The 24,017-nt window shown below is 46.8% G+C and overlaps 1 protein-coding gene across 4 annotated transcripts in view; it reads left to right on the top strand.

Moving 5' to 3' along the window:
* TMEM50B (transmembrane protein 50B) overlaps positions 1–24,017 on the top strand; it is a 55,961-nt gene that overhangs the window by 14,356 nt on the left and 17,588 nt on the right. Inside the window, exons 1-3 of one of the 4 annotated variants that reach the window (XM_007519712.3) lie at positions 998–1,136; positions 17,634–17,773; positions 23,242–23,354. In XM_007519712.3, the coding sequence (XP_007519774.1) occupies positions 17,675–17,773; positions 23,242–23,354 (212 nt within the window). In that variant the 5' untranslated portion in view covers positions 998–1,136; positions 17,634–17,674. Of the gene's footprint in view, positions 1–997; positions 1,137–5,478; positions 5,565–12,441; positions 12,585–17,633; positions 17,774–23,241; positions 23,355–24,017 lie in introns of those variants that run through there. The other 3 variants (XM_060198656.1, XM_060198655.1, XM_060198657.1) reach the window with 3 other exon arrangements.

Below are 24,017 nucleotides of genomic sequence, written 5' to 3'. Positions count from 1 at the left end.
TCTTTTCCCTGGTAAATAAATAAATATTTTAGAGTATTTATTTATTCATTTTTATATTTATTTGGATAGAGACAGAGAGAAATTGAGAGGGGAGGTGTAGACAGAGTGGGAGAGAGACAGACACTATGAGCACTACTTCTCTGCTGGTGAAGAAATTTCTTTGCAGGTGGGGACCTAGGGCCAGAGCCTGAGTCCTTGCGAATGGAAGTGTACACTCACCCAGGTGCACCACCGCTTGGTCCCGATAAATAAATTAATTTTAACAATATAATAGGATGGGGTAGATAGCATAATGGTTATGCAAACAGATTCTGATGCCTGAGGCCCCAAGGTCCCAGGTTCAATTCCCCACACCACCATAAGCCAGCAGTGCACTGTTTCTTTTTTTTTTTTTTTGGTATTGCACCAAAGTAAAAGACTCTGGGGTGGGTGGGCGGGTGGGGAGAATACAGGTCCATGAAAGATGATGAATGACATAGTGGGGGGTGTATTGTTAAATGGGAATCTGGGGAATGTTATGCATGTACAAACTATTGTATTTACTGTTGAATGTAAAACATTAATTCCCCAATAAATAAATAAATTATATTAAAAAAATTAAAAAAATAGATACATAAAGGTGAGTCCAGCCACCTGCTCCTCAAAGCCCTGGAGCAGAGGCCCCGCCCCCGCCCCCGCGGCCCCGCCCCATCCAACCACCCCGCCCCCTGACGCATTCGCCCCGCCCCTTGAGTCCCACTTCCACGTCGCGTCCCGCCGGCCCACGTGTTCCACCTCGCCCCTGGCCGAGCCGATTGGCTGCTGAGCTGCCCACGGCGCCCCGCATTAGCTGACGCGTTAGCCCCTCCCCCAGGGCGCCACCCCCAACCGCGCCCCGCCCCCTAATCTTGGCCCGCCCCCTGGCCTTGCGCCACGCCTCCGCCCGGCCACTTGCTGCGCGCTCATTGGCTGCTCAGGTGCGCACAGCGCCCCGCCCCGCCCCGCCCCGCCCCGCCCCGCGCTGCGCCCGGGACTCTCGCAGCCAGCGGCTCGGGGAGCTGACGGGCAGCGGAGGACGCCGACCGGCCACTGCGCCGCCGCCGCCCCCTCCTCCTCCTGCTGCGCGCGCCCGGCCGGCGTGGGCGTCGGGGAAGCCGGTGAGTGTGAGCCCCGCCGGGCACGTCTCCGGGGGTCGCGGATAGGCGGCCCGGCGGGTGAAGCGGGGGCTTGCGGTGGCGCCCGGGGCGGCCCCGTCTGCGCTCGGGGGGGCCTGGTGGGCAGCGTCCCCGTCGACCGTGACTGCGGCCGTGACTGCGCGCTGCCGGGGCGTGTGGGCGCTTCCGGGACTCGTGTGCTGTGCACCCCAAAATCGGGGTGGGGGGCGAGGCTGGAGGTCGTGCAGGGCGAGAAAGACGTTTTCCTTTTTTTTTTTTTTTTGGGGGGGTGTAATTCTTCATTTGTAAACATCGACGTGATTTCTTTGGGGCGGGGGGAGCAGAGCATCCCCGGGGGCGGGGGCCTGCAGCGTGACGTCGCGGTTGGGGGACCAACCCACCGTGTAGACTTCTGAGCCCCCCCGACCGCACCCCCAGGTTCTTGATTTAAAGATTAAATGGGGAGGGGGGGCCGCGGCTGTCCACCAGTCACTCTCCTGCCTGAGACTCCAGGGTCCCAGGTTCCATCCCCGGAGGCTCCATCAGCCAGAGAGCTGAGCTGTCTGTCTGTCTGTCTGTCTGTCACCTTTTAAAAAATAATTAATTCAGGGAGTCGGGCGGTGGCGCAGCGGGTTAAGCGCACGTGGCGCCAAGCGCGGGGACCGGCCTAAGGATCCCGGTTCGAGCCCCCGGCTCCCCACCTGCAGGGGAGTCGCTTCACAGGTGGTGAAGCAGGTCTGCAGGTGTCTGTCTTTCAATCCCCCTCTCTGTCTTCCCCCTCCTCTCTCCATTTCTCTCTGTCCTACCCAACAACAACGACATCAATAATAACTATAACAATAAAACAACAAGGACAACAACAGGGAATAAATAAATATAAAAAATAATTCATTAATTTTGATAGGGCAGCGAGAAATTGAGAGTGGGAGGGAAGAGTAGATAGAAAAGGGAGAGAGGAAAAGAGAGACACCTGCAGACCTGCTTCACCGCTCATGAGGCTTAGCCCCCTGCAGGTGGGGGCTGGGGGCTTGAACCATGTCACCGTAAGCCAGAGCTGAGTAGTGCTCTGGCAAAAATAAATAAATAAACAAACAAATATAAATTTAAAAAGGGCAGAGGAGATACCATAATGACTATTCAAGCAGATTCACATGCCTGAGGCTCCCAGGTCCCAAGTTCAATTCCCTGTACCACCACAAACCAGAGCTGAACTGTGCACTGGTTAAAAAAAAAAATTATCGAGCCCCTGGCTCCCCACCTGCAGGGGGGGGTCACTTCACAGGCGGTGAAGCAGGTCTGCAGGTGTCTATCTTTCTCTCCCCCCTCTGTCTTTCCCTCCTCTCTCCATTTCTCTCTGTCCTATCCAACAATGACAGCAGTAACAACAATAATAACTACAACAATAAAACAACAAGAGCAACAAAGGGAATAAATCAATCAATAAATAACACAATAAATACATTATTAAAGAGTTACCTTATTCTTTTTTTTAAATTAAATTTAATTTTTTAAATTTATGTCGTTGGATAGGACAGAGAAAAATGGAGAGAGGAGGGGAAGACAGAAGGGGAGAGAAGGATAGACACCTGCAGACCTGCTTCACCGCCTGTGAAGGGACCCCCTTGCAGGTGGGGAGCCGGGGGCTCAAACCGGGATCCCTACGCCGGTCCTTGCGCTTTGTGCCTCCTGCGCTTAACCCACTGTGCTACCGCCCAGCTCCCCCCCCTTTTTTTTTTTTTTAAAGGTTTTGTTTATTAATGAGAAAGATAGGAGGAGAGGGAAAGAACCAGATATCACCCCGGTACACGTGCTTCTGGGGCTTGAACTCAGGACCTCATGCTTGAGAGTTCAGTGCTTTATCCACTGAGCCATCTTCCAGACCACTTATTCTTTTATCTTTATTTGCACCTTTCCACACATATATGTATTTCCAGGGTGCAATTTTCCTGCCCCCCCCAACATTACAGAAGGCAATCAAGTTAAAAAAAAAAAAAGCCAGAACTGAGCAGTGCTCTGCAGAGAGAGAGAGAGAGAGGTTGGGGAGTTAGCATATTGGTTCTGCAAAAGACTTTTCATGCCTGAAGCCCTGAGGTCCCAGGTTCAATTTCCGTAAACCTGAGCTGAGCAGTGCTCTGATCTTTTCTCTCTGTACTTCCCTCTCTCATTAAAATCAAGTAAATAAAATATTTAAAAATATAATTACATTCTTTTATCTTTCTTTGCACCTTTCCACACCCATGTGCATTTTCAGGTCATATTCCCCCCCAGCATTATAGAAGGCAGTCAGGTAAAAACAAACACACACACCGACACAGAAGTGTACATCAAGCAAAAGTTAGAAACACTTATTTCTTCACTTTCCATCTTTTGCATCTTCATAGGAGGCAAGATTATAACCAGTGGATGACTGACTTAGAATGATATCAGGGTGTGTGTGTATGTGTGTGTTGGGGGAGGAAGACAGAGAGATAGAACACAGCACCAGTGCTTGCTTTGATGCAGTGGGGGCTAGGCTTGAACCTGGGTCGCCCACAGGACTGAGCATTGCACTATCCCAGTGAACTATCTTGCTGTGTAGGGCACAGTCCGGTTCCGGTATCCAACCTATGACCTGCCTCCTCTGTAAAATCCGTGAGAGCGCGCCCTTGTCATACGCACTGCGCTGACATATCTGTCCTCTTATCTGTCCTCTTGGACTGGTGAACATTCTGATTCTTTATGGGAATTTAGTCCTTGAAGGCTTCGCTGCACGGAGCTTCTTTTGGCAGTGGGGTGTGTGTGGGGGTGTCCATTTTCAGGGCCACGCTCAAAGCAGATTGTGGTGCTTCGGTGCAGTTTTAGTTCCCTTTTCACCAGGGACTTTTTGTTTGAATATAGGTTGAAAGGAATTTTATGATTTAAATGCAGGAGTTAATCTGTTGTATATGATCAGTGTGTAATATTTTGTAGCCTTTGAGTGTCTTTATTTTTCAAGAGGGGAGCATGCACTGCTGAGGAGCCGGTGGAACCCAGGGTGCGTTTGCTAACTTTGTGCCACTTCACCAAGCTGACACATTACCATTTGCTTAACATGTGACAAGGAGTAGCCAGGACCTCCAGGAAATGAAGGGGCATATTTGGTGTAATGCCATTCTCGGGTAATCCCCGTGAATCCCCATGAACATCCACCTGTAACAAGCCGAGGAAGAGAGAGGGAGAGGGAGAGGGGGAGGGGGAGGGGGAGGGGGAGGGGGAGGGAGAGGGAGAACCAGAGTATTGCTCTGGTATATTTGGTGCTGGAGATTGAGTCCAGGACAACATGCTTGAGTCTTCATGTTTTTGTTTTGTTTTATATTTATTTATTTATTCCCTTTTGCGGCCCTTGTTGTTTTATTGTTGTCATCATTGTTGGATAGGACAGAGAGAACTGGAGAGAGGAGGGGAAGACAGAGAGGGGGAGAGAAAGATAGACACCTGCAGACCTGCTTCACCGCTTATGAAGTGTCCCCCTGCAGGTGGGGAGCGGGGGACTCGAACTGGGATCCTTACACAGGTGTTTGTGCTTTGTGCCACCTGTGCTTAACCCACTGCACTACCGCCTGACTCCTGGGTCTTCATGTTTTATCCACTGTGCCACCTCCCGGGCTGCCTTGTACTCATTTTAAGCAAATCTCTTTTATTTTAAAATCTAACACACACACACACACCATATCTTTTTTTTTAAATAATTTCTTTATTGGGGAATTAATGTTTTACATTCAACAGTAAATACAATAGTTTGTACATGCATAACATTCCCCAGATTCCCATTTAACAATACAACCCCCACTATGTCATTCATCATCTTTCATGGACCTGTATTCTCCCCAACCACCCACCCACCCCAGAGTCTTTTACTTTGGTGCAATACTCCAATTCCATTTCAGGTTCGACTTGTGTTTTCTTTTCTGATCTTGTTTTTCAACTTCGGCCTGAGAGTGAGATCATCCCGTATTCATCCTTCTGTTTCTGACTTATTTCACTCAACATGATTTTTTCAAGGTCCATCCAAGATCGGCTGAAAACGGTGAAGTCACCATTTTTTACAGCTGAGTAGTATTCCATTGTGTATCTAGACCACAACTTGCTCAGCCACTCATCTGCTGTTGGACACCTGGGTTGCTTATCTTTTTTTTTTTTTTTTTAATCCATCACCGCACTAAGAAACAAAGTATTCGCATCTTTTTCCCCCCAGAGGTGCCCTTCCTCTGCTCTACTTTCCCCGCTCCACGAAGTTGGTCCCAGGGGCTCAATGTCTGCATGGTCCCACTGTTCCTGTTGGCTTTCTTTTTTTTTTTTTCTCTTTTTTCCTCTAGATAGAGGGTGAGAGACACGGAGACAGACTGCTTCTCCACATGTAAAGTTTCCCTCTTGGCAGGAGCTCCTGTGTGCTGGCCAGAGTCTTGAACTCAGGTTTTTAAAATTTATTTTATTTATTTATTTATTTATTAACCAGAGCACTGTTCAGCTCTGGCTTATGGTGGTGTGGGGACTGAACCTGGGACTTTGGTGCCTCAGGCATGAGAGTCTGTTTGCATAACCATTATGCTATCTACCCTTCACCCAAGAGTCTCGAACTCAGGTCCTCACTCATGGTAATGTGTGTGCTGTACAGGTGAAACACACCTCCCCCCCCCCCACCTCTCTTTTTCATTGCTTAAACCTTCTCTTGCTTTTTTTTTTTATATTTACTTTTCCCTTTTTGTTGCCCTTATTGTTTTTCATTGTTGTTGTAGTTATTATTGTTGTTGTTGATGTTATTGTTAGGTAGGACAGAGAGAAATGGAGAGGGGAAGACAGAGAGGAGGAGAGAAAGATAGACACCTGCAGACCTGCTTCACCGCCTGTGAAGCGACTCCCCTGCAGGTGGGGAGCCGGGGGCTCGATCAGGGATCCTTGTGCCAGTCCCTGCGCTTTGCGCTACGTGCGCTTAACCCGCTGCGTTACCACCCGACTCCCCACACAACTATTTCTTAAATCCTCTTAGAACCGGTTCTTTGTGGCATTCTCAATAACAAAGAAGACTATGAAAAATGCTATTTTTACTCCCCCTTCTCTTGCTTTTAAAAATGACCAGTACACATACACCAAGAGGACCGGGTGGGGTGCACCCCGTTGAGCGCACATGTAGCAATGTGCACCCAGGTTCTAGCCCCCACGGGGCAGCATCACAAGTGGTGAAGCAGTGCTGCAGGCCTCTCTGCCTGGCTCCTTATCTTCCCTTCCCTCTCAAATGCTGTCTTTACCTAATACAGAAATAAATAAAATGCTAAAACAGAAGTCTATTTATGATTTACCCAGGATGTCTACTCCAGAGTCAAATTCAGAACCGGACAGAAAAAGAGCCAAAGAAAGGGAACCAGAGCACTGTTCTGGGACATTCTAGGGACCGGCCTTGGAACCTCCTGGTTGTAAGTCCAGTACTCTAGCCCCTGCACCACCTCTTGGACTTCTGAGTGAATATTTTTGAACAAAGAGTTTCAAAGTAAAACGTCCTCATAAAAATAGCATTTTTCATAGTCTTCTCTGTGATTGAGAATGCCACAAAGAACCAGTTCTAAGAGGATTTAAGAAATAGTTGTGTGGGGAGTCGGGTGGTAGCGCAGCAGGTTAAGCGCACATGGCGCAAAGCGCAAGGACCGGCATAAGGATCCCAGTTCGAGCCCCCGGCTCCCCACCTGCATGGGGGTCGCTTCATAGGCGGTGAAGCAGGTCTACAGGTGTCTGTCTTTCTCTCCCCCTGTCTTCCCCTCCTCTCTCCATGTCTCTCTGTCCTATCCAACAATGATGACATCAATAACAACAACAATGAAACAATAAGGGCAACAAAAGGGAATAAATAAATATTTTAAAAAAAGAAAAGAATGAAAATTAAAAAAGAAATAGTTGTGTGTAGGGGAGATAGCATAATAGCTGTATGCAAACAGCCTTCATGCCTGAGTTTCTAAGGTCCCAGGTTCAGTCCTCAGCACCACCATAAGCCAGAGCTGCGCAGTACTCTGGTAAACAAGCAAACACACATATTTGTAACCAGGAGTTGGTGCAGTGGACCTGTCACTCCCCTCCCGCCGGCTTCTGCTCTGACTTCTCTTGACCGCAGCAGGGCATAGGCAGCAAAGAAACAGAAAGTGGAGTCTGTTTTCCTTCCAGAACTCAGTCCACATGCACCCTGGTTCCTAGCACCCACTCACACTGCTGCCCTCTGACTTCTGGGGAAGGCCCCGAGTCTGTCACCTTCACCCGGGTGGCTTCACCTAGTAGTGACTGTGTTGTCCTTTCCTTACCCAGAAGGCCGGGATTGGGTTTATGATCATGAAACAATTTCTCGTCCACATTTAGAGAGCTCTGGCATTTTTCTAACGTGCCCAAGACCTTATCTGTGTATCATATCAAAATTTATTTCATGGGAACATGCCCACCCCCCCACCCCCATTAGGTTAGCAGTTTGCAGTTTGTTAGAAAAGATTAATCCCTCTTTTTCTTATTAATACATATATTTTACATACTTTATATATATTTAATTAATTAATTATTTATTTTTAAAGATTTTTATTTATTAATGAGAAAGTTAGAAGGAGAGAGAGGAAGAACCAGACATCACTCTGGTACATGTGCTGCCAGGGATTGAACTCAGGACCTCATGCTTGAGAGTCCGATGCTTTATCCACTGCGCCACCACCCGGACCACTAGAGATGATTCATTTATGAAAGACTAATACAGAAAGCTAGAGCCCTGCTCAGCTCTGGCTGATGGTGGTGCTGGGGATTGAACCTGGGACTTTAGAGCCTCAGGTATAAAAGTCTGTTGCATAACCATTATTCTATCTCCCCAGTCCTATTTTATATAAATATTTACGTAAATATAAACATAGCCCTATTTTATATAAAACCCCATCTTATGTAAAAGAAATATAACCAGTGTGTTGCACACGTCCTGCTTGTGGTGGTTGAGATTGAACCTGGGACCTTTGCTTCTTGAGGCATGAAAGTATTTTTGCACAAGCATTATGCCAACTCCCTACCCCTTTAGTAAATAACTGTTTTCTTCTTTTTCAAATATTTTATTTATAGTTTTATTTTATCAATTAAAATTTATTTATTATTGGATAGAGACAGAGAGAAATTGTGGGGGGGAGATAGAGATGAAGAGAGACAGAGAGACGCCTGCAACCCTGCTTCACCACTTGTGAAGCTTTCCCTCTGCAGGTGGGGACCAGGGGCTTGAACCTGGCTCCTTGCACACTGTAGTGTGTGCACTTAACCAGGTGTGCCACCGCTTGGCCCCTCTATAGTTTTATTTTAATGAGCGAGAGACAGAGACAGACCACAGCACTGCTCAGCTGTGGCTTGTGGTACTGGGGTTTGAACCTGGAATCTAGGAGCTCAGGCATGAAAGTCTTTTTGCATAACCATTATGCCATCTTCCCAGCCCATAAATAACTATTCTAAAAGTGTGTGTGTGTGTTCCATAGGAGAAAGGAATGACAATCAAATTGCAGAGCTGTGTGTAATTGGCTAATGTCCCACAGGACACTAAATCAGAACACCTTTGGGATTAATCTTTTCTTTTTTCTTTTCTTTTTTTTTAAATAATTTATTTCTTTATTGGGGAATTAATGTTTTACATTCAACACTAAATACAATAGTTTGTACATGCATAACATTCCCCAGATTCCCATTTAACAATACAACCCCCACTATGTCATTCATCATCTTTCATGGACCTGTATTCTCCCCACCCACCCCAGAGTCTTTTACTTTGGTGTAATACTCCAATTCCATTTCAGGTTCGACTTGTGTTTTCTTTTCTAATCTTGTTTTTCAACTTCGGGCTGAGAGTGAGATCATCCCATATTCATCCTTCTGTTTCTGTCTTATTTCACTCAACGTGATTTTTTCAAGGTCCATCCAAGATCGGCTGAAAACGGTGAAGTCACCATTTTTTACAGCTGAGTAGTATTCCATTGTGTATCTAGACCACAACTTGCTCAGCCACTCATCTGTTGTTGGACACCTGGGTTGCTTCCAGGTTTTGGCTGTTACAAATTGTGCTGCCAAGAACATATGTGTACACAGATCTTTTTGGATGGATGTGTTGGGTTCCTTAGGATATATCCCCAGGAGGGGAATTGCAGGGTCATAGGGTAGGTCCATTACTAGCCTTCTGAGACTTCTCCAGACTGTTCTCCACAGAGGTTGGACCAATTGACATTCCCACCAGCAGTGCAGGAGGGTTCCTTTGAGCCCACACCCTCTCCAGCATTTGCTGCTGTTACCTTTTCTGATGTATGACAGTCTCACAGGAGTGAAGTGATATCTCGTTGTTGTCTTTATTTGCATTTCTCTGACAATCAGAGACTTGGAGCATTTTTTCATGTGTTTCTCGGCCTTTTGGATCTCTTCTGTGGTGAATTAATCTTTTCTAGCAAGCTGCAAACTCCTAACCTGATGGGGGGGTGGGGTGGGTGGGCGTGTTCTCATGAAATAAATTTTGATATGATACACAGATAAGGTCTTGGGCACGTTAGAAAAATGCCAGAGCTCTCTAAATGTGGGCGAGAAATTGTTTCATGATCATAAACCCAATCCCGGCCTTCTGGGTAAGGAAAGGACAACACAGTCACTACTAGGTGAAGCCACCCGGGTGAAGGTGACAGACTCGGGGCCTTCCCCAGAAGTCAGAGGGCAGCAGTGTGAGTGGGTGCTAGGAACCAGGGTGCATGTGGACTGAGTTCTGGAAGGAAAACAGACTCCACTTTCTGTTTCTTTGCTGCCTATGCCCTGCTGCGGTCAAGAGAAGTCAGAGCAGAAGCCAGCGGGAGGGGAGTGACAGGTCCTTCACTCCCCAGTGTCTAGGCTGCTGCGGGCTGCAGGGCCCTTGAGGTGAGCAGAACCAGCCTCAGCTGAGGAGAGAGGAATCTGGGCCAGATCCGCAGGCATCTGTCCTCAGCTTTCACCGTGCTCACTGCTCACGTGGCAGCTGGAACCCCACTGCGTCATGCTCCAGCCCAGCCTGGCTCTCAGCCCTTTCTGGGGCACAGCTGGATTCTCCTTGCTGTCCTGCGTTGGATCTTTCCTATAGCCTGCATACCTTCTCTTTCTTCTTTTTTTTTTTTTTTTTTTTTTGTCTCAAGGGTTATCGCTGGGGCTCGGTGCCTGCACTAGGAATCCACTGCTCCCGGAGGCCATCTTTTTTCTCCTGTTGTTGCTGCTGTTGTTGGATAGGACAGAGAGAAAGAGAGAGGGGAGGAGAAGACAGGGGGAGAGAAAGACAGACACCTACAGACCTGCTTCACTGCCTGTGAAGCCACTCCCCTGCAGGTGGGGAGCTGGGGCTTGAACCAGGATCCTTGTGCTTCATACTTTGTGTGCTTAACCTGGTGCGTTACCGCCCTGTCCCCCTTTCTTTTTTCTTTTTTTTTTTTTTAACTGAATCGCCATATCTGGAGGTGCTTTTGTTGCCTCCAAGGTTATCACTGGGGCTCGGTGCCAGCACTAGGAGTCCTGGAGAACATTTCTCCCATTTGTTGTCCTTGTGGTTGTCATTGTTGTTATGGCTGTTGTTGTTGGATAGGACAGAGAGAAATGGAAAGAGGAGGGGAAGACAGAGAGGGAGAGAAAGACAGACACCTGCAGACCTGCTTCACCACTTGTGAAGCGACTCCCCTGCAGGTGGGGAGCCGGGGGCTCGAACCGGGATCCTTAACGCCGGTCCTTGCGCTTTGTGCCACGTGCGCTTACCCCACTGCGCTACCGTCCAGCCCCCATGGAGGTGCTTTTTGACAAGAGGCTGCCTGAATATGTTTGATTCTATCCTCACACTTGATTGATGATATTGTGGCTGGTGGTAAGTGAGTGGATAATGAGCCGGGTAAGTAGGCACAGCTGGCAAGCGGCCTGGGTGTAGGAGTGGTTGTGTGTAGGCTGGGTGTAGGGATGGAGAGACAGAGAGAGAGAGAGAGAGAGAGATATGGAGAGAGAGGGAGAGGAGGCCCACTACTCTGGCATATGCAGTGCTGGGGGTTGAATTTAGGGCCTCATCTTGGAAGTCCAGTGCTCTAGCCACTGTGCCCTGGCTTTCAGCCCCAACCAACATGGCTCCTTGGTACTTCAAAAAGCTACTGTCTTTGAAATCTTCCTTGAGGGCAGGGGTACATAGCATAATGGTTATGCAAAGAGACTTTCATGCCTGAGGCTCTAAAGCCCCAGGTTCAATCCCCCCCCCCCACTACCTTAAGCCAGAGCTGAGCAGTGCTCTGGTAAAAAAAAAAAAAAAATTAAATTAAAAAAAGAAAGAAAAAATCTTCCTGGAGGCATTCTTAGGAGCTCACCTGAATGCTTTTGCTTCCGAAGAAGGGCCTGACACTGGGGAGGAGGGGTGTACTGAGGACTCAGCACTCAGCACACAGCGGTGGCCGAGCGGGGCCCCTGCTGGGGTGTGCAGGGGAGTTGCGCGAGGAGCGCGATTCTGCCAAGTCAGCCTTGGGGGGGGTTGCAGACCCTGCACTGAAGCAGCAAGTCAGCATAGTCTGCCTTATTTTGATTTTTTCCTATTACAGAAAGCTTCCGTCTGAAGAGTTCAGCAGATTCGGCGATTTAACATTTGCCACAGCTGCCCAAGCCTTCCTGTCCCCTTGGCTTTATCTCCCTTTAAAATCATCACCATAGTAGCGAGGGTTATTGTTACTGAATGGTGGAAACGGGACCTGGTGCCACTGTGGGACCCTTTTTCCCCTGCTCAAGATAGAGATGGAGATAGAGAAAGGGGGAGACGCTTGAGCTTCCTCCGTCACCACAGCGCCTCCCATGTGGTGCTGGGGCTCGGTGTGCACATGGCAGTGCGGACCCACTGCACAGTGAGCTGTCTCTCCGGTTCCTTTTTTTTTTTTAAATTCTATATTCATTATTATTGGATAGAGACGGAGAGAAATTGAGAGGGCAGGTGAAGATAGAGAGGGAAAGAGACCTGCAACCCTGCTTCACCATTTGCAAAGCTTTTTTCCCTTACAGCCGGGGGACCAGGGGCTCGAACCTGAGTCCTTGAGCATTGTAGCTATGTGCTCAACCAGGTGCGCCACCCCCCGGCCCTCCCTCTGGTTCTTAGTGCCCATTTTTAAAGACTTTACTTATTTGTGAACAGAGGGCAGAGAGTGAGAGACCCACCACCAAAGCTTCCTTCGGCGTCATGGGGGCCAGGCTCGAACCTGGGTCGTGCACATGGCAAAGCAGTGCCCTGTCCAAGTGAGCTATTTCACGTGACCTGGGACCTGCCTCTTCTCTATCATCCCCTCTTCTCTTAATTTCTCTAGCCTAAAAAAAAAAACAACACAAAAAAAACGAAGGGAATGGCCACGGGAGAGCCGTGGATTTGTAGAGCAGGTGCCAAGCCCCAGTGATCATCCCGCAGAAAAAAGGTCTTTCCAGGGCCCGAAGGTAACTCACCCAATGGAACTTACACTTTGCCATGTGCGAGGACCTGGGTTCGAGCCCCCAGCACTGCATCAGAGTACTAGAAGCTTCAAGAATGAGGGAGTGATACTGTGGTGTCTCTCCTCTCTCTCTCTCTCTCTCCTGAAACAAAACAAAACAAAAAACAAAAATGTCAGCTGGGAGCCGTGGATCTGCACTGGCACAAGCCTTGGTGGGCAACAACCACCCCCTTCCAGCTGCAGTGTGGAAAGGGGCTCTACTGGGTGTGGCTAGATCTGGGGGGCAGCTGGTGTGTGTGTGTGTGTGTGCGTGTGCGTGTGCGTGTGCGTGTGTGTGTGTTGGCGTTGGCAGGGGGGCGGGGCGCGCGAGTGCCTGGGTGATGATGGGATGGAGAGAAAGCAGCTGACCGCGATGGCTGCAGGGCATGATGGCTATGCGAAGGCTGAGCAGTTCCGCTTGCTTTTCTTCCTTGGTTTCTCCCCAGGATACTTCAGCTGCCTCCCTCTCCCCCTGTAATTAGCACTTCAGTGCTGGTCCCATCCCTGGCACCACCAGTAGCTCGGCCTCAGTAGAGTTCCGGCCAAGAAAGAAAATAACTTGCTTCTTTACTAATGGGAATAGTTGCTGCTTAATGTACTGTAAGACTGTGGATCCAACGACAAACCAACTAGTAATTTATTCCCTTTTGTTGCCCTTGTTGTTTTGTTGATGATGTCATCGTTGTTGGATAGGACAGAGAGAAATGGAGAGAGGAGGGGAAGACAGAGAGGGGGAGAGAAAGACAGACACCTGCAGACCTGCTTCACCGCTTGTGAAGTGACCCCCCCTGCAGGTGGGGAGCCAGGAGCTCGAACCGGGATCGCTGGTCCTTGCACTTTGCGCCACGTGCTCTTAACCCGATGTGCTACCACCAGACCTCCCCCTCTTGATTTCTAACTGTCTCTATCCAATAAACAAATAAAGATAAAAATTAGCATTTATTTAGGAATTTGATATTTCTCTGCTCTAACCCACCCCTGACCCTCCAGCATATGCCCCAAGAGTGAGAATGTCATGACTTTTTTTTTTCTCTAGGGTTATTGCTGGGGCTTGGTGTCTGTACTACAAATCCACTGCTCCTGGAGGCTAATTTTTTTCCCTTTTGTTGCCTTTGTTCTTGTTATTGCTGTCATTGTTCATGGATAGGACAGAGAAATTGAGAGAGGAGGGGAAGACGGGGAGAGAAAGACAGACACCTGCAGACCTGCTTCACCGCTTCTCCTCTGTAGGTGGGGAGCCGGGGGCTCGAACTGGGATCCTTGATCTGGACCTTGTGCTTCACAGCGGTGTGCTTAACCCGTTACACTACTGCCCGCCCCCCCCCCCCAGATGTCATGACTTTGCACATGTCAGTGTGAGGAAATAGCTATGTATCATCTACCTTTAAAACTAGAGTAGTTTAGTATCTGGGGAATGAATTTTATAGTAATAAGACTTTCACTATTTGTTGCCTGATGAGGGCTTGTACTATATGATTCCACCATTTTTGGCAACTTCAGACAGAGAAGAAAATGGCGAAAGAGAGGGAGACAGTCAACAAGAGACTCCACAGCTTCTCCTGAACATTGTGCTGAACATGTGGTGCTGGGGGCTTGAACTTGGGTCCTCACACTGGTAAAGTGTGTGCTGTTCTAGAGAGCTGTCTCTAGGCCTGGGGAGACAGCATAATGGTCATACAAAAGATTGTCAGATCTGGAGTTCTGAGGGTCCAGTTCAACCTCTGGCACCACCATCAGCCAGAGCTGAGCTCTGTACCTTTCTATCTGTATCTCTCTTCCATTAAAAATCAAAATCAATCAGTCACTAAAAAAAAAAAAAAATTAGAAGAACTGTCCCCACCTGCAGTGGAGACACTTCAGGAACTTCTTCTCCCTGTTTTACCTCCAGGGTTATTGCTGGGGCTCAGTGCCAGCACTACCAAGCCACTGCTCCTGCGGCCATTTTTGTATCTTTAGTTTTTTGGAGAGGACAGAGAGAAATTAAGAGGGAAAGGGGAGATAGAGAGGGATAGAAGGGGGTTGCACTTGTGAAGCTTCTTCCCTGCAGGGGAGCCAGGGTCTCGAACCAGGATCCTTGCGTGGGTCCTTGTGCTTTGCACTATGTGTGCTTAACCCAGTAGGCTACCGCCCAGACCCCCTGCATTTACTTTTTTTTTCTTTTTAATATTTATTTATTCCCTTTTTTTGCCCTTGTTTTATTGTTGTTGTTGCTATCGATGTTGTCGTTGTTGGATAGGACAAAGAGAAATGGAGAGAGGAGGGAAGACAGAGGGGGAGAGAAAGACACCTGCAGACCTGCTTCACTGCTTGTGAAGCAACTCCCCTACAAGGTGGGGAGCTGGGGGCTCGAACCGGATCCTTAGGCTGAGTCCTTGTGCTTTGTGCCACGTATGCTTAACCCACTGCACTACCACCCAACTCCCTACTTTTTTTTTTTTTTTTTTTTTTTTTACCAGAGCACTGCTTAGCTCTGGCTTATGGTGGTGCAGGGGATTGAACCTGGGACTTCGAAGCCTCAGGCATGAGAGTCTCTTTGCGTAAAAATTATGCTATCTATCCTGCCCCTCTGGGCCACTTTTCCACCAAAGTGATCATTATACATGTGGGCACATTCTTTTTTTTTTTTTTTCTCTCCAGGGTTATTGCTGGGCTCGGTGCCTGCACCATGAATCCACCACTCCTGGAGGCCATTTTCCCCCCTTTTGTTGCCCTTGTTGTTGTAGCCTCGTTGTGGTTATTATTATTGCCATTGTTGATGTTGTTCATTGTTGGATAGGACAGAGAGAAATGGAGAGAGGAGGGGAAGACAGAGAGGGGGAGAGAAAGACAGACACCTGCAGACCTACTTCACTGCCTGTGAAGCGACTCCCCTGCAGGTGGGGAGCCGGGGGGCTCGAACCAGGAGCCTTATGCCGGTCCTTGCGCTTTGCGCCACGTGCGCTTAACCCACTGCGCCACCGCCCGACCCCCATGTGTGCGCATTCTATCAAGATATTCTGCTCTCTACCCACTACCCTACATTTACTTTCACTGGTCAATATTCTGCTCTCTACCCACCGCCCATACATTTACTTTCACTAGTCATTATTCATCTTTGGATAACAAGTCAATGCCACGTCTGCAGAATATCTCGATAGGATGTGCCCACTATGTAAAAGGAGGTGACTTTGGCGCAGATAAAGCCTAGCTGAATAATCAAAGCTTTGAAACCCTTATGGATAAAACATACACTGTGTAAAGTACATGGTCGAACATGAGCACTTCAGCGTCGGGCCTGCATGACCGCCATCCCAGCCAGACCCAGAACATTTTCATCACCTACAAATGCTCAGGGTTCTGGGGCCCCTTAGGCGGTTTGCCTCTTGTTTAGCTTCATCTTATTTTGTTCTCAGAACCTGTGAAACTCTTCCTTAGCCAAACATCTCTGCCTCATGGTTCAGAACACAGGTCAGTGACAAAGTTCCCTGGAGTCAGCTGAAGAATCCTTCTCTTTCCTCCTTCCCTCCTTTCTCCCCCCCCCCCCACCAGAGTTCCGATCAGCTCTGGTTTATGGTGGTGCAGGGGATTGAACCTGGGACTTTGGAATCTCAGGCATGAGAGTCTGTTTGCATAACCATTATGCTACCTACCCCTGCCCCCCCTTTTTTTTTCTTTTTTAAAAATTTATTTCTTTATTGGGGAATTAATATTTTCCATTCAACAGTAAATACAATAGTTTGTACATGCATAACATTCCCCAGTTTCCCATTTAGCAATACAACCCCCACTATGTCATTTATCATCCTTCATGGACCTGTATTCTCCCCACCCACCCACCCCAGAGTCTTTTACTTTGGTGTAATACTCCAATTCCATTTCAGGTTCTACTTGTGTTTTCTTTCCTGATCTTGTTTTTCAACTTCGGCCTGAGAGTGAGATCATCCCATATTCATCCTTCAGTTTCTGACTTATTTCACTCAACATGATTTTTTCAAGGTCCATCCAAGACATCAGCTGAAAACGGTGAAGTCACCATTTTTGACAGCTGAGTAGTATTCCATTGTGTACATAGACCACAACTTGCTCAGCCACTCATCTGCGGTTGGACACCTGGGTTGCCTCCAGGTTTTACCCTGCCCCCTTTCTTTTGAATTTTTTTTAGTTAGGGATTTAATGATTGACAAGATTATAGGATAAGAGAGGTACAATTCCATGCTGTTCCCACCAGCAGAGTTCTGTATTCCATCCTCTCCACTGGAAGTTTCCCTATTCTTTATCCCTCTGGGAGGATGGACCTAAGATCTTTATGGGGGGCAGAAGGTGGTCTGGCTTAAGTGATCGCGTCCTCTTTCTTTTTCTCTCAGCAGAGGGTGAGAAAAGGCATGCACTTTACTGAGTGAGCTGTATCCTGCCCCCACCCCCAAATGTTTCTTTCCATCTTTTTTCTTTTTCTTTTTTTAAAGAGTTTCTTCTTATTTATTATTATTATTATTTGCCCCCAGGATTATTGCTGGGGCTCGGTGCCTGCACTATGAATCTACTGCTCCTGGAGGCCATCTTTTCCCTTTTGTTGCCTTTGTTAGTTATCCTTGTTGTTATTATTGTTATTGCTGTCGTTGTTGGATAGGACAGAGAGAAATAAAGAGAGGAGGGGAAGACAGAGAGGGGGAGAGAAAGACAGACACCTGCAGACCTGCTTCACCGCCTGTGAAGTGACCCCCCCTGCAGGTGGGGAGCCGGGGGCTCGAACCTAGATCCTTAAGTTGGTCGTTGCGCTTTGTGCCATGTGTGCTTAACCCGCTGTGCTACCGCCCAACCCCCTTATTTGTTTTTGATTGATCTGATCATGCTGTTCTCTTGGTGTTGGGTATTGAATCCAGGACTCATGCAGAAAGGACGTGTCACACTGAACCACCTCGTTGGCCCCACATTTGTGTTCAAAGCTTTAAGGGAGGAGTCAGGTATTATACTTCTTAGAAATACTTTTTTAGGTTGATTATTTTGTGTCTTTCTCTTTCTTTCTTTGCATCTGCAGAACCCAATATTTAATGAACAGTCCATGCTTCCGGAGTGAGAATGGCAGGCTTCCTAGATAATTTCCGCTGGCCAGAATGTGAATGTATTGACTGGAGCGAGAGAAGAAACGCAGTAGCTTCTGTGGTAGCAGGCATACTGGTGAGTGCAGGCCCTGGGGGGAGAGGGGGGCTTCCAGGCCTTGGCTTCTGCAGAGCGCAACAGTGTTTATTGCTTTGAACTCTGAGTATGCTAGGCCTGCTTATTTCACTGTTGTTCTGTACAAACAGCACAATCCTAGATAACCTTTAAGACTGAAAAAAACAGAAAGCATGGAAGTCCTTGAGTTTATCTTTTTTTCAGTTCCAGTGATAGGACATTAAAGCATTTATGTTTTTCCCCACTTGCAGGGGGAAAGCTTCATGAGTGGTGAAGCAGGGTGGTAAGTGTTTCTCTGTCTCTATTCACGTTCCCCTCTCAATTTCTGTCTGTCTCTGTCCAGTAATAAAAGCAGAATATATATTTTATTTATTCTTTATCGGGCAGATACAGAGAAATTGAGAAGGAAGGGGAGCATAGTGCGGTGGGGGTGCGGAGAGAGGCCCGCAGCCCTGCTTTACGGCTCGTGAAGCTTCCCTCCTACAGGTGGGGACTGGCGGTTTGAACCTGGGTTTTTTTTTTTTTTACCTCCAGGGTTATTGCTGGGGCGTGGTGCCTGCACTATGAATCCACTGCTCCTGACAGCCGCTTCCCCATTGGTTGCTGCTGTTGTTGTTGTTGTTATTCTTGTTGGATAGGATAGAGAGAAATTGAGAAGGGAGCAGGATAGTATAGGGAGCCCCTCTCCCGTCCAACCCCAAGTATTTAAAAAAAAATTTATTTATGTATTCCTTTCTGTCGCCCTTGTTGTTTTATTATTGTAGTTATTGTTGTTGTTATTGATGTTGTTGCTGTTGGATAGGACAGAGAGAAATGGAGAGAGGAGGGGACGACAGAGGGGGAGAGAAAGATAGACACCTGCAGACCTGCTTCACCGCTTGTGAAGCAACTCCCCTGCGGGTGGGGAGCCAGGGGCTTGAACCGGGGTCCTTACGCGGTCCTTGGGCCTTGCACCACGTGCGCTTAACCCGCTGTGCTACCGCCCGACTCCCCCAACCTCAAGTATTAACCCGCTTCAAGGCACATCTGACTGTGACCAGTCTGGCTTTATCATTCCATCAAATGGTTCTCTCTCCCCACTGCCTCCTTTGAAGCAGACTTTATTTATTATTATTATTATTTTTTTTTCTTTCTGATTTTTTTTATTGGGGAATTAATGTTTTACATTCAACAATAAGTACAATAGTTTGTACATGCATAACATTCCCCGGTTTCCCATATAACAATACAACCCCCACTAGGTCCTCTGAATCCTTCTTGGACCTGTATTCTCCCCACCCACCCACCCCAGAGTCTTTTACTTTGGTGCAATACGCCAATTCCATTTCAGGTTCTATTTGTGTTTTCTTTTCTGATCTTGTTTTTCAACTTCGGCCTGAGAGTGAGATCATCCCATATTCATCCTTCTGTTTCTGACTTATTTCACTCAACATGATTTTTTCAAGGTCCATCCAAGATTGGCTGAAAATGGTGAAGTCACCATTTTTTACAGCTGAGTAGTATTCCATTGTGTATATAGACCACAACTTGCTCAGCCACTCATCTGTTGTGGGACACCTGGGTTGCTTCCAGGTTTTGGCTATTACAAATTGTGCTGCCAAAAACATATGTGTACACAGATCTTTTTGGATGGATGTGTTGGGGTCCTTAGGATATATCCCCAGGAGGGGAATTGCAGGGTCATAGGGTAGGTCCGTTTCTAGCCTTCTGAGAGTTCTCCAGACTATTCTCCACAGAGGTTGGACCAATTGACATTCCCACCAGCAGTGCAGGAGGGTTCCTTTGACCCCACAGCCTCTCCAGCATTTGCTGCTGTTACCTTTTCTGATGTATGACATTCTCACAGGAGTGAAGTGGTATCTCTTTGTTGTCTTTATTTGCATTTCTCTGACAGAGACTTGGAGCATTTTTTCATGTGTTTCTCGGCCTTTTGGATCTCTTCTGTGGTGAATAGTCTGTCCAAGTCCTCCCCCCATTTTTGGAAGGGGTTATTGTTGTCTTGTTGTTGAGTTTGGCAAGCTCTTTATATATGTTGGTTATTAAACTCTTGTATGATGTATGGCATGTAAAGATCTTCTCCCATTCTGTGAGGGGTCTCTTGGTTTGGGTAGTGGTTTCCTTTGCTGTGCAGAAGCTTTTTAATTTGATGTAGTCCCATAGGTTCATACTTGCCTTAGTCTTCTTTGTAATTGGATTCATTTCATTGAAGATGTCTTTAAAATTTATGCGGAAAAGAGTTCTGCCAATATTTTCTTCTAAGTATCTGATAGTTTGTGGTCTAACATCCAAGTCCTTGATCCACTTGGAATTTACTTTTGTATTTGGTGAAATACAGTGGTTCAGTTTCATTCTTCTGCATGTTTCAACCCATTGTTTCCAACACCATTTGTTGAAGAGACTCTGCTTTCCCCATTTAATAGTCTGAGCCCCTTTGTCAAAGATTAGATGTCCATACGTGTGGGGCCTCACTTTTGGGCTCTCAGTTCTATTCCACTGGTCAGTGTGTCTATTCATGTTCCAGTACCAAGCAGTTTTGATGACAATGGGCCTATAATACAGTTTGAGATCTGGGAGTGTGATGCCTCCGGTTCTGTTCTTTTTTCTCAAGATTGTTTTGGCAATGCAGGTCTTTTCTGGTTCCAGATAAACATTTGTAGCATTTGTTCTGTTCTCCTAAAAAATGTGCTTGGGATCTTGATGGGGATAGCATTAAATTTGTAGATGGCTCTGGGTAGTATATTCATTTTGATGATGTTAATTCTACCAGCCCATGAACATGGAATATCTTTCCACTTCTTTGTGTCTTTTTCAATTTCCTTGAGTAGTGACTCATAATTTTCAGTATACAAGTCTTTCACTTCTTTGGTTAGGTTTACTCCTAGATATTTTATTGTTTTTGTTGCTATAGTAAAAGGAATTGATTTCTGGATTTCAATTTCTTCTAGCTTAGTGTTTGTATAGAGGAATGCCACTGACTTTTGAATGTTAATTTTGTAGCCTGACACCTTACTTACTGTATTTCCTGATGACTTCCAAAAGCTTCTTGCTGGATTCCTTAGGTTTTTCTGTGTATACTATCATGTCATCTGCAAACAGGGAGAGTTTGACTTTTTCCCTTCCAATCTGTATCCCTTTAATTCCTTGCTCCTGCCTGATTGCTATGGCAAGAACGTCCAACACTATGTTGAATAGTAATGGTGATAGTGGGCAGCCCTGTCTAGTACCTGATCTGAGTGAAAATGCTTCCAGTTTTTCACCATTGAGTATGATGTTGGTTGTAGGTTTGCTACATATAGACTCCACTATCTTGAGGAATTTTCCATCTATTCCCATTTTTTGTAGTGTTTTGATCATAAAGGGATGTTGTATTTTGTCAAAGGCTTTCTCTGCATCTATTGATATGACCATCTGGTTTTTGGTCTTGCTTTTGTTGATGTGGTGGATCACATTGATTGATTTACGTATATTAAACCAACCTTGCATGCCTGGGATAAACCCCACTTGGTCATGATGAACAATCTTTTTAATATACTGCTGTATCCGGTTGGCTAGAATTTTGTTCAATATTTTCGCATCTATGTTCATCAGAGATATTGGTCTGTAGTTTTCTTTTTTGGTTGTGTGCCTGTCTGCTTTTGGTATCAGAGTGATGTTGGCTTCATAGAAGCTGGCAGGGAGTATTCCAGTGTCTTCAATTTTCTAGAAGACTTTTAGAAGTAGAGGTATTAGTTCTTCTTTGAAGGTTTTGTAGAATTCATTTGTAAAACCATCTGGTCCAGGACTTTTATTTTTGGGGAGATTTTTGATAACTGTTTCAATTTCATTGGCTGTGATGGGCCTGTTCATGTTATCCATGAAGCAGACTTTAAAATATGGAAAAAACTCATCTCTGGTGACCAGGAGAGAACTCCCCTGGTGGAGCACACACCTTGTGCATGTGTTCTGGGCTTTTGGTTTGAGCCCTGGTGCCCACAGAAGCACCATGTACAGCACTGGGTTGGGGCAGAGGGGAACTAGAGGTGGTGGACTGGCGCTGTGTTTCTCCTCTTTCTCTCTCAAATAAAGAGTGAAAACCCCGTCCTGGGGGGCCCACTCAGCGGGGCTGTGCTCGTGGGCTCATTTGCTGGCTCTGCAGTCAGCAGAAGCAGATTTCAGCTGAGGAGGTGGCTTGGTGGTAGAGTGTAAGACTTGCCTGTCCCGAGGACCATTCCTGACACTACATATGCAAGAGTGATGCTCTTGTTTGCTCTCTCATTCAAGAATTGTTTAAAAAAATTTCAATCTTTTGGAATATACAGTTTTGCACCTGAAGTCTAATAGGAGAAAGAAAAAAAAACAGAGCAGGAAGAAATGATTGTTGTGAACCAATCTGTATACAGAATTCTTTTAAAATTTCTAGGCTCTTTTTGTATTAATTTGGTTGTTGATGGGGTGGGGGATGACACCAGAGGACCACTGGTTTACGTGATGCCAGGATCAGGATCAAGCTCAGGACTTGGAGTGGCACCTGCGCTCTTGTCTACCTCCTCCCAGGCCGTGTCTGTATAATTCTTTAGCACCATGTCTGCTCCGGAGTGGTCTCAACTTACTTTACATAGAAACAGTACAATTTACAAGCTCATACTGAGTCGGTTACGAAGCATTTAGTCATCTGACATAATCAAAGCCCACAGCGTAATCTGCGATACGTTTTGGAGCAGACTACTTTTAAGCATACGGCTCACTTGGCGGAAGCCAGGAACTTGGGCTCTGAGAAAGGAAATGTTCTTCAGAGGAAAAGGAGCACGAGCCAGTCAGGTAGCTGGCAGTTAAGGAGACTTCATCTGCGTATAATGTGGTGGGTGAAAGAACAGAGAGTTCATGCCAAGGAAATTATCTTTTTGTTTTGCTTTGTTTTACACTGAGAGAACTTCAGACTCCCTCTCACACAGAATTTTTTGTCTTTTGCAGCATAGTGATCTTCCACAGATTTTGCTCAATCTGATTCACCTCATGTGCTGTAAAGAATATGTCCATGGGGAGCTGGGCGGTAGCGCAGCGGGTTAAGCACATGTGGCACAAAAGCGCAAGGACCGGCATAAGGCTCCCGGTTCGAGCCCCCGGCTCCCCACCTGCAGGGGAGGCGCTTCACAGGCGGTGAAGCAGGTCTGCAGGTGTCTGTCTTTCTCTCCCCCTCTCTGTCTTCCCCATCTCTCTCCATTTCTCTCTGTCCTATCTAACAATGACGACATCAATAACTACAACAACAAGGGCAACAAAAGGGAAAATAAATACATACATATATATATATATATATATAACACTAAGTCCATGAAGATTTCCTATATATATATCTATATCTTAGCACCCAAAACTCAGAGTAGAAATGTTTTGTTCTGTTTGCATGTCTGTAGAGAACAAGGAGTTCTGGAGAGCCACACCCTGCTGAGCAGAGGTATTGGGGTTTTTAATAACGTGGGCTGGTTTTCAAGTTCTTTACAGGCTGGTGGATAGCGATTGATGCAGCTGTGGTGTATCCTAAGCCAGAGCAGCTGAATCATGCCTTCCACACATGTGGTGTGTTTTCTACGTTGGCTTTCTTCATGTAAGTATGAAGGTATTCTCCGTTCAAGAGTATTTTTCTGAGTGAAGGAGCTGGCTCAGCCCTGTTAGAACGCCAGCTCGCACGTCCTGAGGTCCCAGAGGCTGCTGCTTCAGTCACTGGTACCATCTTATGCCAGAGCTGAGCAGTGCTCTGGTCTTGTCTCTTTTCCTGCAGTCTTTCATAATAAGCCTCCAACACATAAAAGACTGTTCTTCTTGTGGTCCGGGAGGTGGCGCAGTGATAAAGCTTTGGACTCTCAAGCATGATGTCCTGAGTTCGATGCCCGGCAGCACATGTGCCAGAGTGATGTCTGGTTTTTTCTCTCTCCTCCTATCTTTCTCATAATTAAATAAAATCTTAAAAAAAAAAAAGACTGTTCTTCTGAAAGTATTTTCCCTTTTAAAAAAGATTGATTTAGGGGCCAGGTCATGGCTCACCTAGTTGAGAGCACATGTAACAGTGCACAAGGTTCAAGCCCCCCGCTCCCCCCTACAGGGGGAAAGCTTTGCAAGTGGTGAAGCAGGGCTGCGGTGTCTGTCTCTCCCTCCTCTCCTCTCCTCTCCTCTCCTCTCCTCTCCTCTCCTCTCCTCTCCTCTCCTCTCTTCTTTCCCCTCCCCTCTCAATTTCTCTCTGTCTCTATCCAATAAAGAAATAAAGATAATA

Source organism: Erinaceus europaeus, chromosome 9, assembly GCF_950295315.1.
Source record: "Erinaceus europaeus chromosome 9, mEriEur2.1, whole genome shotgun sequence".
In the NCBI taxonomy this organism is placed as follows: Eukaryota; Metazoa; Chordata; class Mammalia; order Eulipotyphla; family Erinaceidae; genus Erinaceus; species Erinaceus europaeus.
The sequence above is the reverse complement of the archived record's forward strand: the minus strand, read 5'-3'. Positions and strand labels throughout refer to the sequence as shown.